This window comes from Poecile atricapillus, chromosome 1, assembly GCF_030490865.1.
Source record: "Poecile atricapillus isolate bPoeAtr1 chromosome 1, bPoeAtr1.hap1, whole genome shotgun sequence".
Lineage (NCBI taxonomy): Eukaryota > Metazoa > Chordata > Aves > Passeriformes > Paridae > Poecile > Poecile atricapillus.
The window spans coordinates 147,761,526-147,777,159 of NC_081249.1; the positions used below are offsets into that span (position 1 = coordinate 147,761,526).

The following is a 15,634-nucleotide window of genomic DNA, read 5'->3' on the forward strand; positions in this document are numbered from 1 at the left end:
TGGAGGATAGTTCCTTATCCCAACAAGTTCTCTGGCATTTTGACAGGTTTTTTAAGTGTTTGGGGTAATGCAGCTTCCATTAGTTTGGAGACTGTTCAACATTCTCATAGGATTTCTGCACTAGAACACTTTTCTTAGTAATCTATCACTTTTGCTTTTTCTTTATCCTTCAATTAATTTATTCTGGCTTTTTCTAGACACCGCTTTTTGTTGTAGAACTCATGCAGTTGAGGCCAGACTGGTGTCTAAATCTCTCATTCTTCTTTGTTACAAGTTACTAGAGTTTTTAGAACAAATTGGGATGTACCATACAGCATGTTTGCAATATGTCAAATGTCAACTCATTCACATAAGTATTTACAAAACCACATAATTAAGTAGTAGTTCATTAGCCTAATATTTAAAACATAAATTAATAAAGCAAACCAAGAAGAAATCACTTTGGCAGCTTAGTAGACATCAACTACTTCAAAACATTGTATTAGTCCTTCCTGTGTACAGGAGTCTAGAGAGGCTTGTATTGCAAAAATATTCTTGTCAAACATGGATGGGAAATCTGTTTTAAAATGTACATATTAGATTTAGCCTTTTATAAGTAATTTCTTTCAGCTGGTCAGATATCATAGTAGGATATTATTTAAAGGACTTTGAGATTTTTGTATTGCTCTTCTTTGGAACACTTATTTGCAGGGTATAAATTAAGAGTGATTTTCTTGACATTTCAATTTGATTATCAAATAAAAGCAGACCAAAAAAACCCCATTGACCAGCACAGCTAGAGCATTAAACCACTACTCAGGACTGCCTTTAAGCATGGCAATTTTTGGGTATTGCAAAATCAGCTAGAACATATCCATCTCTTCCTTCCAGTACTTAGAGGTTATAAAATTATAAGCCTTCTAAAATTGGCATAGTCAGCTTCTGAAGACTTTACGATTTATTTTTTTATCTAATGTTAATAACAGATATGTAAGCTAATGGCTTCTGTATGAACACTGCTTATACATGTTGGAGCTAGCTAAGAGTATATAAAAATTGCTGTGCTTAAAGAGTTGCAGAACCCATGCATGCTGCTAAATTTAAAAGCAAATAAGTAAAAAACCCTAAAAAACCGCCCAAATCTAAAAAGCAAAATTCGAGTGGTTTTAGGATAGCAGAAGTCAATTCTGCTGAAACAGTACAAATAAAAATACCATTTCAAGGGAAGACAGCAAAAGGAAATGGAATTTATTATATGGAAAAAAAGGAATTTGAACATTTTATGGCTAGCCTCCACTTAATGTACAGATGCACTTTTTCTTTTTTTTTCTTTTTGCCAGCAGAGATGAGCAAGTATGACTTAGCTCACACTCTGAGATGGATAAAGGCTGTTCAGCTGCAGCTAAGCCTCTGCTGAGGGGGACCGGGGGGATTCCAGATATGTCTGGACACAGGCAGGTTTCTGCCATGCAGTTACTGATGTAATATGATGACAGCTGTGGTGGGCTACTATAAAATAGAGGGACTGCTTTCAAGATAAGCATGTAGAAGACTGCATTAAGAGCTTGCTTAGAGGTGTTGCTTAAGCACATTGGAGTGGATGGACTAAAATTGCATCAAGCAAGGGATTGTCCAAAAATGAGGTTCTGGGGCAGTCTATTATATTTGACACAAAGATTATGAGAGTATTGCTGGAGTCAATACTTTCTGCATTAAATTATTAAAACCTTCCATATCATTGGTAAAAGCTGACTGCTAAGATTTGTATTTCTCCTGGGGCAATTTAATGTAGCTGGGCAATTCTTTTAAGGAGCCTTGTGGGGAACTTCACCTTCATTTTAAGAGGAGGCAAATATGTTCTATTACTGTGCTTTCCCTGAATTTACTGATACCTGCTCAAAAGGAGGTCAGGGAACTTCAATATTAAATCAGAAATCTTTGGAGTTCCTTCATAGAGTTGTAAAACCATAGAATCGTAGAATGGCTTGGGATGGAAGGGACCTTTAAATATAGTTCCGACCCCTCTGCCAAAGGCAGGGACACCTTCCATGAGACCAGCTTGCTGAAAGCCCCATCCAGCCTGGCCTTTAACACTTCCAGGGATGGGGCAACCACAGCTTCTCTGGGCAACCTGTTCCAGTGTCTCATCACCCTCATTTGAAAAAATGCCTTCCTTCTATCCAATGTAACCCTACACTCTTTCAGCTTAAAGCTGTTGCCCCTTTTTCTGTCACTCCAGGCCTTGGTAAAAATTGTCTGCCTTTCTTATAAATCCCCTTTCTTATAAGTCTTTCTTATAAGTCCTTCAATAAGTTGACCCTGGAGCCTTCTTTTGTCCCAGCTTAATAACACCAACTCCCAGCTGTTGTACGAGAGGTGTTCCTTCACTCTGATCATTTTTGTGGCCCTCCTCTGCACCCAGAAATACACTTCCAGGTATTTCTTGTGCAGGAGGCCCCAGAACTGGATGCAGTACTCCAGGTGGAGTCTCACAAGGGCAGAGGTGAATCACCTCCCTTGACTCGCTGGTCACACTGCTTTTGATGCAGCCCAGGATATGGTTGGCTTTTCTGGGCTTCAGACACTGGATAAATCTGACTACAGCTTAGGCAGCCTGTGTTCTAGATGTGGCATGCTGACCACTTTTCATACATTGTTCTTAGTGTATTGATAAACATTCAAAAGTTTAATGCCAAAAGACACTTCTGGCATTAAATGACTCTTCTCACTGTTCTACTGGGAAAATAACCATGGGTTAATTCACACTGCTGACAGTATCATAAAAGGCCAATGACTGACTGAGAAATGCAGCCCAAGATACTGATATATGGTATTTGTTTCATCTCCATTATAATCCTTTCTTTGCTCATAGTCCCTCTGGCTCTTTTGTTAGTAACTTGTAGGGCATATTTCTTGTTTAGTACAGAATTCATGCAGCTACAGTCCATTGATAGTTAAAACTTGTTTTAGACATCACTTACCGGCTTGGAAACATTTCCTAGGTGAACTTCCTCTTCATTCCCTAGGCCCTCTTTCTTGGAATATTCATCTGCTAGGTCAAGGTGTGTTGAGAGCTGGTGTTGATGTAACCATCTACTGTTGGCTTGGTAGATACAGTTGGACTGACAGCTCTGATTTGGCTGGAAGGAGCTCTCTGGGGATAGGGCAACTTACCATCAGACATAGGTGTCTAGCAGGATGAGCAGAATGAAAAGACATGAACAATCTCTTAAAATGGGAAAGAAAATCAAAAGAGCTTATTTTGGCATTTAATGAACTTGCTCTCTAATCAGTTACTTCTCAGTAATATTTGCTGACTGTGGTGAAATCTTGCTCCAGTGGCTGAAGGTAGAATATATCCCTGAATCTTTACAGAAAATACAAATGTACCCAAATAAGACAACTTGCTGCAAGTAACTTGGTCTCAGTGCAGTTTCAGTGTGGTGAGCCATGCATTTTTGTCCCTGGAGTTACTTGCCATCACTTTTCCCTTTCTCAGGAAGTTTGTTTTTCTATCCCAAGGTGCCATGAGACAGCAGTTTGGTGTGCAAAAATTGTGCAAAGCAGAACACTTTCCAGGAGCAATAAAATATCTGTCTCTGGATTTTAAGGACTTGGATGACACCTCGTTTCTAAATCCTTATCATGGTTTGTTCTCCCTGCTAAATATCAGTCAACTCTTCGGAGTGCAGGTGTAATGAGTGAAAGGGATAGAACACTTTCTAAGAGGAGAGGGGCTGTACACAAGCTCATTAGCTGCAGTTGTTTTCATTGTTTGTGTAACCTAGCAAATGGAAGGTAATATGAGAATGTTTTTTAATTTTTCTTTTATTTTTTCCTTGACTCTTCTATCTTGTTGCTCTTCAGTGGTAATGCAAGTTTTTCTTTAGGAAGTGTGACTTACAGGAGAACTCTAACTCTATTTTAGAAACACAAGTTCAACACAGAGCTTAAATCAGCAACTGTTTCAGCTGAAATAGCTTCCTTTGGGGTCAAAGAAGATAGCAAACATTTTCAACAGGAGGAATATAAAGTTTATTTAGTGTAAAGATGACTATAAGTAGCATACAAGCTAGTGGAATTATTTTATTTTTCTGTAAGGTGTTACAACCTATGAAGTTTTAAATAGCAAGTTGATTTTCATCTGAAGTGATTGTCAGTTTTTATTTCCCAGCTTTTAAAAGTTTTTTCTTTCACTGAAAATGTTAAATCATAGCATGTTGATAGGCACTTGTTTATTCAGATACACAGGTGTGCTTTCTAACAAATTTGTAGTTTTAACTGTGTGAGTCTATGAATATAAAAAAATACTGTGTGACTGTTTCTTACTTTGGTGTATAGACCTAGTAAGAGTCAATGACCAAGCAAAAAATTTAATTGGCTCCTGTTTTGAATTTTATCAACAGCACAAAAGCATTCCACTTTGGCTAATTCACTGCCTTGTGACAAAGAATGATATAACCCACTGTTCAGATGTGTTATTTCAGGTCCTTCCTATTCATCAGACTAGAGTCAACTGTGACAGTAATAAATTGCTGATTAAAAAAAATAAATTTGAAAAATAGTATCACTGTTAAAAGCCAACTTCTTTGTCTCTGCTTCAGATTTACAAAATGTCTGTTTGCCTTAGATTTCACTGGTGATTTCATTATGTATGTTGTTCTCATTTGAATATTTGTCATATTAGTTCAAATCTTCATTATTTTTTTAGATTAATCAAAGCAAGCCTTAATTTGCAGGAAGGATGCTTTTCATCAAACTTGCAGTTTCTCATAGGGGCATAACTCATAAAATTGGAGTTCTGCAACCAACACAGGCCTCAAAGTAGTGCAAAATAAAGCTGAAGCGCATTGTCAAATATAACAGAATTTAAATGGCTATGACAAAGTAATGTGAAGATTTAATTATTCATGTCCATGTGTGCTTGTTTTCCCCTAGGTGGCATTGGCAGGGTTGTCAATGGTGCTTTTATGGTATTGAAAGGTCATCGGTCAATTGTAAACCAAGTGCGGTTTAATCCTCACACCTACATGATCTGTTCTTCTGGAGTTGAAAAGATTATAAAGGTAAGATTAGTTATCAGAAAATGTGTTCTTTTAGGAAGAAATGCTTTGTTTTGCTCAGCATCATTCTATTTCACATCCATCCTCTCTTCTCCTCTTATTGTTTTGTAAAATGTTTTGTCTCATTTGCTCAGATGAGATTGGTTACAGTTGTAATATGATCTGCTACTACAACTTGTGATACTCTGGTCTAAAATGTAATGAAAGTATCTCCAAAGAGTATTGTTGAACCTTAGCCTAGACTGACCTGGCTGAATAATGCCTCGGAAGGACTTCTATAATTTTTGTACTTTGAATCAATTCACCATACCTTTTCTATGGCTTCCAGAGGAAGGACTTTTAATACTTTGTGCAGTGTCTTTTTGAATCCTTTAACAAAGTACAGTACTCTTAGGAAGTTTTTCACCTTTTTCTGTGGAACTGAAAGAGATAAGAAACTTTGATAGCTTTTGAAATTTTCTTTCCTTAAGGAAAGACAGTCAATATTGTGGGACCAAGGCAAAACCAATTTTGTTATTTGAAGGTTGGGAAGGCAAAGGATTATGCTACACTAATGTGATTTGTATTCTGCTGCCATAGATATTTTGCTATAATTTAGGTCTACAAACAGTGTGAAAAAAGCCATAACCATTTAATTTTGAAGTAGGATAAAAATAATTGCTATTTATCCTAACTATTTGTTGAATGACTTCATGAAAGTCTTACCTGCATGTGGCTATAAATAATGTTACAGTATTGTAAATGCTTTTGTCAGGTACAAGTTGACAGCATGAACTTGTCCTACAAAGGAGTTTTTTTAGTGATGTGCAACTTACGGATCAGAACTGACCCAAAATCCTGAGACCGTGGCTTAATGCCCTTCTGCATTGCTTGCATTACAGCTACTGTCAGCATTTGGGTCCTCACTGTAGTTCAGCTTTCCTCCTCTCCTGTCTTCCCCGGTACTTTAGTTCTTTTTTCTTCAGCTATGCTTGCCTCACACGTTTGATCACAACTATATTAAATACAGGCTTTGAACAAAAGTGCATTGAACAGTCTTAGCAGCTCACTGATTTTTCAATTTCCAAGCAGTCAAACTGCCACTGTTTAACAACAGTTTTGCCAGAGGCACATTTTTTTTTTCTTGGGAACTTGATTCATGCAGCCTGAATTTTGCCTTTTGGATTCTAGATCTGCTGACCCTTCACCCTATGAATCCTTCCTGCATGAGTGTGCTTAGACTGTTGGATTAGCATTGGTATAAACATCCCCTGTGTTGCTTTTGTGTACTTCTGCTAGGGCCTTGGCAGGGCATTTTTTTTTGCCTAGTGATTAAAAGGTTAGTTTGATTAAGGCTGCAGTCACAGGTTGTGTAACTCTTTCAAAGACACCTCTGCTTGAGCGCTTCCTTAGAAGAGAACTCCTGTTGTGTCACTGTGTGTGCAGTGGAACTTGTGCAGCTGCTTTAAAGGAACTGAATTCCCCAGACATTTAAAGCTAAAAACAAATTAAGAGAAAGGTGTTTAATGTATTAAGTTTGTTGGCCAGCCAGAACTTCTTACCCTTTTGTTGTATGTCCTTTTGTCTCGGCCTGTAATGTGCCTTCTTTGGGGCTCAGGTTGTTTCAGTGCTCATGTCTTGTCTGAGCTGCCTGACTTCACTCTCTAAAGCTACTGCAGTGCACAGCAGTTTGCAGGTGACTGTACAAAGGTTTCTGCTTTCTTCTTCATCCCAGCTACTTCTGTGGATAGTTTGGAGAATAGTAACTGCCACTAGCAGAAGGGCAAAACAGGAAAAACAGCACCAGCAGTTCTGAGGGGCCATTTACTGGATTAAAAACAGCTGGGAACACAAGGCTGTCCTTTGCATGGCTGTCTTTCTTTCCCCTATATAAATGCTTGATGTGCTTGCTCAGGGAAATTGAGATGACAGGAGAAGGAACCATAAATAAAAATCATAGTTAAATTCTTTGTTTTCTTATTTTGTTCCTTTTAATCATTTTCTTAAAAAGTGTCCTTTTTATCATTCCTCAAGTGTCTTCTAAAACCCTTTCTGGAATTAAATCACAGAAGATAACTTCACTGTGGTTGGTTGCAATTGTAGAAACAATTGTAGAGACATGGTGATGTTAAAAACGTGGATGCAAGTAGTTGTTTGTCTGAGCTATTAATTTTTAGAGTAGCTGGCCTAAATTTAGTACCTCAAGAAGGGAGGAACTGATAGCACCAGCATCAAGCCGTTCAATAATTCCATGAGCTTCTGCCAACACATTTGCTATTTTAATGCTGATTGCAAATGAGATACAAATTCATCTCAGGCCTAGCCCTACAGAAAAAAAGTAGTATTCACAAGAATGGTTTTGATGTTTATGATTGGGGGTTTTTTTATGGCTTTGGTTTTATTTTGTTATAAAGCATCCTCGATGATGCAATTCAGTAATTCATTGGTTTAGGGTTTGATTTCTGCTAGGACCAAAAATAAGACCCAACAATCTTATTAACAGAAGACATTAGGAGCCTTGACTCCAGACTGGGTGGGGTGGACACATCAACCCAAATGAATTGTTCATTGTCCTTCATTTACTGAACTTCAGTAAAATTGTATGAAAAAGTGCAGCTGCAAATTAAAATAATCATTTGCATCAAGCATTCACCACAAGGGCTAAAGGAATATAAAACAGTAAAATACCACTTTCCCCTCAGTTAAGTGTGCAAGACATTGGGATGTGCTGGCAGGAAAGCAGATTGCATTGCAGAAGAAATAAATGAGGCATTCCCTCTGGTGTGTTGGGTTTAGAGAAGGGCCATAGAGAATTATGCAGTTAGGACACAATTCCAGGAAAGATAAAATAGATGAAGTGCATAACGATTTTCAGAAAAAAAAAAAAAAATCTGTTTTGTATTGAAAATGGAATATTGTGTAACAGAGCACAACTGTTGTGGGTCCCATTTGTTTAAAAATCATAAGTGTGTCGGAGATAACAAAGTCTATTTGCACACGTTGCTATGGTGACAGATTATTGTCATTGTGATTATCTGCCTCTGCCTAATCAGATAATCTAACTGCTTTTAATTATTCTCACGCTACAGGCATAACTGCTTTTTTGTTTTAAAATTTGTGGGTTTGCCACCCTGGAATACAAGCAATTCAAAGATGCTGTCAATAGATATCTATTGAAACAGAGAAGCAGTTTTGTATTCCTGTTTTCTGTTATTGTTCCTATTTCTATATCTGTACTCAGGTCATCAGTGAGTAATATTCATCTCCTTAATCTTCTGACCAAGAAAGAACTTCTTGATAAATTGTTGCTTCAGTGGGTTGATTTGCCAATTTATTTTCTCCAGTTTGATCACATTATTCCTCGACATGTGGCATCATGGCATCATAGGATGAGAAAAAGGCAAAGGCATTCCATTTACAAGAAGCCCATGTCAGATACCACAGAGAGCACTGGATCAGTTGATACCAGTTTAAATACTTCCCCATTCTGCCAAGGACAGATTCCTAGTCTGATTTCTTTCTGACTCTGGCAGGCCTTTGCACTCCCTCATAACAAAATACCTAAAATGCAGGGATATCATTCTCCAGAGACAGCTGATCCCATACAAACAAGGTATTCATCCTCAATTCCCTTGACTTCTCTTTATTATTTACTTCTCTGTGAACAAATCTCTCTTGGATGGGAAAAGCCTCACTGTGGACTCTTAGTAGCTATTTTTTCAATATTTTATACTGCTCTGTTTTTGCTAGTGCTTGCAGAGCGAGCAGAAAGATGTGGTAGTGCTACCAAGGATGTAGAATATCTCTGTGCACACTTTATGTAACTTTTTAGATTCATTTTGTTACAAACAAATTTTTCTCAGAGGAACTTTGGAGCAGACTACCTCTCCTCCATCCATATTGGTTCATACCAGATCTAAGCATTTTCTAATTCTCTTGCTTAAAAAATTAAAAAAAAAAAAAAAGGCTTTATAAAACCTAGTGATCAATCTAACACTGCTAAGATTATTTGATGAAGGGCATGCCAGTCTGCCTAAGCACACAGTATGGAGCATTTACAAGAACTTACATGCTTCTAAAAAAGATCTGATCTGCTTGCTGAAATGCTCAATAGTGGGACAAAGGGGGAGAAAATCTGAGGTTGTGAGAAAAGGCACTGAATACACGCTACATAAATCATTAGGAAGACAGCAACCCAAGAATAGTCTTTTCAGCAAGTAGAGATCTATTTTTCTATTAAAAAATTTGGTGTATCCACAGATCAACAATCTCTCTCATGGATTCCCTGAGAGAAAGTTCTTTCCTACATTGTCATTAGGAAGTGTAGCCTGGAAAATTGGGGATGAAGGAGGTTCTTTATGTTTTCTTGAATAGTTCAAAAAGGTAAAGTTTGGTTGCCGAAATTCTGTACATAGTAGCCTAATACTGGATTTTGTTATCTTCATCCAAACATGATGCTTGTCATTTGGGCTATGTGTCTGGTAAGTGCAGTGTGTGAACCAAGCAATAGAGAAGTGTCTTCATTCTGGTTTCAAGTGTCATAGTAAAGAGCTGCAGTGGGAGAGAATTTCCTGAAGTACTGCAAATAATAAAACAAGCAATTAAGTATCAATAGCAAATACACCTTGATGCTGAGATGTGCCTAGAAACAGCCTGATGTAACACAATGCAAAGTTCCTTTTCCTTTGCTCTGAAAGGTAGCTTGATGATTGTCTACAGAAGAAAGTATATCTGCAGCCCACTTTAATTTTGGAATAGCGCCTGTTTTATCTATCGAGCCAGATCATGTGTGGAAGTTCTGTTAACCATAAATTACAGAGGATGCAAAGTAAAAGCTTTCAAATTTGGGAGATTTCCAGAATAAAGTTTACTTGTTTATCTTAAATGCGGCTGTTCTGGATAACTGGTTGCAAGGTAATTTATTTAATTTTGCATCCATTATTAAAGGTGTAAGTTTTTTTTGTACACTGTTGGAAATCTCAGTGAATACAGAGTAATTGGTATTCTTGTGGGCTTTTCTTATGTTGCTTGTCATGGTAGTATTGGGTTATGTTGCATGTGTTAACTAGACATCTGTAAGATGAGTGCTGATTATGTCATTTATATGTGCAAAACATTCTTTTTGTTAGCAGTTTTGTCTGTTTGGAACAAAAATTAATTGCTGTTAGGAAAATTGTTAGATTTTTTTTTTCCAAATACTATCCCAAAAGTTCAACCTGATATGGAGAGCTGGCATAGAATTTTTCCCCTAAGCTTGTTAGCGTGATAAAACCAAAGCATGGCTGAGATCAGATCTTTTATAAGCAGAACATTAAGGCATTGTTGTAGATAAGCTACATCCTGGCTCTGCTTACAGTGAGGCATTGTTCATTCCATTAACCATTGATCCAAAGTGATAGTGGTTGTCCACAGAATGTCATAATCACATTGCCCCCAAATCTGTGAGTAAATCTGAGAAGGATGAGAACATCCAACTATTATATTTGCTATGGATTATCAGTTTCTTAGGGATTTTGGTGGTTCTTCTTTGGAGCTTTTTTTCCCCTTTTCCTTTCCATACCAGGAAAATTGCAGGAAGAATAGACAGACAGCATAGTCAGGACTGTTGCTGTTGGTGAAATCAATACACTTCAAATGTAGCTTTCAGTAAAACTCTTCAACCTCACCTTTTAAAACTGCTGCTGTGTCTTCAGAGGATGTTGGAAGATTTCTTTTCCTTATAACGGTTTCCTAAAGGAAAGCAGCTCTACTTTCCACCTCCATGCATTCAACTCCCTGCCTGCTGATCAGGTGGGATTGACTACATAGCTGGATGAAATGTTACTCTACACCACTGGCACCAGCAACTCTAGTTTCCTGGGAAACCAGTGCCTTCATTAGTGCTAAGACTGTATTGTAGGCAACAAACTATTCTTACTGTTAGTGAGTAAGCATCCCTTATTACATAAAAATAGAGCCCTGCAATTTGGGAGAAATTATCACACAATGAATTACCAAAATGATGGATAATTTGCAGTGTGAGAGATTTTTTATTCCGTATGGGTGAAGTAAATGCAGGAAAAACACATTTGTAAAGGGGAAGAAAAAATCTCACAGCTCTGTAATACTTGTGAGTATGGTACTGAGGGGTAAAAATTAATACAAACAATCTGCAACCTGCAGCTATTCTGGGTATTTGAGCTACTATTCCATTTCAAGTCCTTATAAGAGTTTATGAATTCAAAGATACATGTTTTTTTTATTTCTGTTACAGATCTGGAGTCCCTACAAGCAGCCTGACTGCACAGGGGACCTGGATGGTAGAATTGAGGATGATTCGCGTTGCCTCTACACTCATGAAGAGTACATCAGTCTTGTATTGAACAGTGGTAGTGGTTTGTCACACGATTATGCCAACCAATCAGTCCAGGAAGATCCACGGATGATGGCCTTTTTTGACTCTCTGGTGCGCCGGGAGATCGAGGGCTGGAGTTCTGATTCAGACAGCGACCTCAGTGAGAGCACAATCATGCAGCTCCACGCAGGAGTAAGTGAACGCTCTGCTTATAGTGAGTCAGAGTCCTCCACCTCTTTGCATCACTCCCCACCACAGGTGGCTGAAGAGTCTGATGAAACTACCTATAACTTAAGGTCCTTAAGATCAACTGCATCCTCCTCAGCTAGAGAAGACGTGGCTTCCCGTCAGCAGAGGCTCTCTGCACTGAGAAAATATCAGGACAAACGTCTCCTGGCCCTTTCCAATGAGTCTGACTCTGATGACAATACCTGTGAGGCAGAACTAGATACAGACCTTTTCCCACGGCCACCATCTCCGAGTCCTGAGGAGAGTGAATCCAGCAGTTCCAGCAGCAGCAGCAGTACAGAGGATGAAGAGGAACTGAATGAGAGGCGGACATCCATGAGGCAACGCAATGCACTGAGGCGCCGACAGAAGGTGCAAAAGGAGGAAAGGACTAGCACTAACACAGAGAATGTAACTCCTTACATAGGTGAGGATATATATGATTACCCCCAGATCAAAGTAGATGATCTTTCTTCCTCTCCAGCTTCTTCACCAGAAAGGAGTTCGGCCAACAAAGAAGTTCTTAAAGAAAGGACGTCCCCTTGTTCAGACAGTGAATCAGTGGAGAGAAAGATTTACAAAGCTTATAAATGGCTCCATTACTCTTACATATCATATTCGGCTAGTAAAGATGGTGAATGCTCCAGAGGAGATGGAGAAAATGATGAAGGGAAACCAGGAACCAGTGGAAAACACAGTGCAACATGCTCGCTAACTAAGGAAGATGCTAGGAACTTAAGTTCAGTAGTTCCTCAGGGTTCCTCAGCTCTTTCTGCTGAAAACCACAGCAGAGAAAATTTAAAAGAATGTGGTGGGATAGAAAATTCTAGTAATGGTCAAGCTCGTGAATGTGACAATCAGAGGCGGATGGAGGGTCAAGAAAACACATCTGAAGACACAAGCAGTGGAGGTGTAGAGCATTCTTTTGAGACTAAAAAGCTCAATGGAAAAGCTAACTGCAAAGGGCTAAATAGCTGTACCGAAGAACCTTGCATTCAGACCACAGGACTTGTGGAACAGAAAAATAGTCAGAACTGTCAACCAGCACCAAGCCATCACTCACTGGTCCCTCCGTTCTCCGCTGTTGCCATCTGTAGCATGTCAGGTCACTGCTCCAGAAACCAGACTGATGGCAGTGAGGAGAGGAGCTTCGACCCCTCCTGTGTTAACCACAATAATGGCCACTTGCATCTTCACCCTTCATGCTTCAACAATGGACAGACTTTTGGAGAGCAGGAGTCTGTGACACAAGGACTACAGGTGCACTCAAATGCTGATAATGGCAACCTTGTACAGGTGGGTGTGACCTTGCACAAAGACTGCTGCCTGTCTGAAATGGACTCCAACAGCTACAGCATGAGCACAAGAGAGGATACTGCTGACCTGCATCCTGCGGGCAGTGAAAGCGCTCAGTCTCTCGGAGGACTGAAAAGACACAGAGCGGAGTTGGAAGATGCAGATTCAGAGAGCTCATCCTTAGAAAAGAAGTTAAAAACATGATAAATGCAAATGTCTGTCGTAGTGTGCACTCTCTCAAAAAGAAAAGGAAAAAGAAAGTATTAAAGGCACATAGAGCTTGGGTCTGAAACATTGCGTTTGATTCTCCATTCTGTTCTTCAGTGGGTCTGTTTTAGATTGCCAGTGGTTCATGCTGTATAAAAATCCAACTTGCTCCTTAATGAGACTGAGTCTAGTGTACCCATACAAGGTTCTGTTTAAAGTAAATCCTTATTAAGATGGTTGAATGAATAATTCTTGTGTGGACATGTGTCATTTGTTCAGCCAGCCAACCAGGATGTCTGCTTTAAAGTTTAATTGTTCTTCCAAGGAGAAAGTTTTCCATACAGACGCTACATATTGCAGGCTGAGGAATGGTGGAATTAGATCGCACTGCTGGTAGATCACACAATTAGGGTGTGTTTCTTGTTGAGGAAAACAGGGAAGAAGTGTTTCTGGGCCCTTTATTCTGCTTCAGAAAGTAAAGAAATGCAAACATTAGGGAGGATATTTTCGGAACTGGATGGTATCTTCAGCGATGATACTTCATAATGCACTTAGTTCTGGTACAGTTCAGTGACATTATTTTTATGCCAACAGAAAAGCTATAGGAAATGAGCCTCTTTCCAAAATCAACTTTAGACTGTTCCCATGGTGACATTCAATTTTGTGGGCTTTTTTTAAAGAAAAGAGCTGAATAACACAGTGTCATCACTATATAGAAATACAATTGTTGGCAAGAGGCAGGTATTGTGCTGTAGACCTCATTCTAACCAGGGGCTTTTAAAAATCAGGCATTGAAACATGCCCTTCCTGTGATCTTAACACATAGACATTCTTCATCATCATTATTATTATTATTATGGTTCTGGGTATTGGGATATATCTAGATTGTGCTCATCCTTCCCCCATGTTCTTACTTTTGGGAAGCAGTAGACCAAACAGAAACTAGCTGAAGTATGGATAATGTAACTGATTCATGTTAACAGCAACATTTGGTAAGTCTGAAAAATGTTTTTTTAGCAGATTTTGTAGCCCAAAACAGGTTGGGATTGGAGATCAGGGTTGCTTTTCCATCACTGTGCTGCTAATACTTGAAATTGCAGATGGGTAGATGTATTTAGCAGATTTCTGCATGTAAGGGAGAGCTTCAGAGAACTGTACCCACATGTAGGGAGACTGGGTCTTCAAGTTGGGCAATCAGAACTTGGGCAAGGGCACAGCTCTTGCTGCCAAGAACTGGAGTACTCTGTGGTGGACAAGAGGTTTTTCTTGCCTGGGCACTCCTTTGAGTGGAGTATCTGGTGAGTCATCTCAGTTTTGGCATGGTGGAATTGTACTTGCTTCCCTAGCAACAAGGTAAGGGGAGTCAGTGTGTGAAGGGAAAACAACCCATCTATAAAGGACACAAAAAACACGTGTATGTGCAACAGAAAAAGAGGCTTCTTTGGACTCCAGTAATTTTCAAAAGCTTTCAAGCCCGGTACTGAGGAAGGGTTAGTTCATTTTAAGAAATTGGAGATTTTTGCTTTCAGTACAACTCTAGCAGTACATTGCTGTAGAGCACTGGCCTCAGAATAATTATTTCAGAACCACAACTCTCTGGTACCTTGGGAAAGCAAGAAAAGTCCCTGTTAAAACAGGATGAAAGTGAAGGAGCACTTCAGAAGGGATGCTGTGAGGGAGAGTGAAGAACACAACCTGAAACATTGTCTTACAAGTACTGTAGGTCGTCTGTCATAGGCTGGCTGCCCACACAGGCTCTGCTTTTCTAGGTGAGAAAGGTGAAGGGGTGCTTGCAAACACAAGCAAAAGTGGCAATAAGAGCAAGATCTGATACATTGTTACCTTATTGAAAAAATTGTTCTGTACTTACTATATTGTACATCCCTGCAATCAATATTACTATGGGAGTGTTTTCCTCAGTTGTATAAACATCTTACTGTAAATTCTGGGGTTTAGCCAAAATCTTGAGGTTGCTGAGTCAAAACTTCTTTATGTTTTAACAGTTTTTTACGTTGGAAAATTTTCTCATCCCTCACTTCTAGTGAATGAACATCTACTCTTCTTTGACATGGTCATTTTTCCTGGTGTTTTCCTAAATACCTTGTGGTCTCACTTTCTGGTTCTTTTGTTTGTTCTGAAAAGTAGAAGAAAAGCTCCCAGGCTTGGTGTTGCAGAATCACAGAATGGGTAAGGCTGGAAGAGACCACTGGAGGTCATCTAATCCAACCTTCCTGCTCTTGTACAGGCTCTGGGCATAAAGAATTATTCTGGTTTCCCCAAAGACAACCCCAAATGCTGTCTGCATTCTTGTTATTTCTAGTTTCTCAGGCAGGAGGAGGAAGGCAAGCTGCAATCTTAACCTTTTGTTCACAGGAAATTTCAGTGCACACAACAACTGCAGTTTCTGAAGCAGTGTGTTCACCTCACATAAATAAACGTTATCAGCAGTAGGGAGCTCCATTATGTGGTAAAGAACCCCAAAAAAACAAGCCAGCAAGCAGCAGCATGTCCCCTTCAGGCAGCCAACACTGAGCAACAACAACTGAAC

At 39.2% G+C, this 15,634-nt stretch overlaps 1 protein-coding gene across 1 annotated transcript in view; it reads left to right on the forward strand.

Annotated features, from left to right (window-relative positions):
- DCAF5 (DDB1 and CUL4 associated factor 5) overlaps nt 1–13,335 on the forward strand; it is a 68,703-nt gene extending 55,368 nt beyond the window's left edge. The window contains exons 8-9 of the mRNA XM_058846135.1: nt 4,918–5,045; nt 11,275–13,335. Of these exons, the coding sequence (XP_058702118.1) occupies nt 4,918–5,045; nt 11,275–13,083 (1,937 nt within the window). The 3' untranslated portion in view covers nt 13,084–13,335. The remainder of the gene's footprint in view (nt 1–4,917; nt 5,046–11,274) is intronic.
- The last annotated feature ends 2,299 nt before the right edge of the window (nt 13,336–15,634 follow it).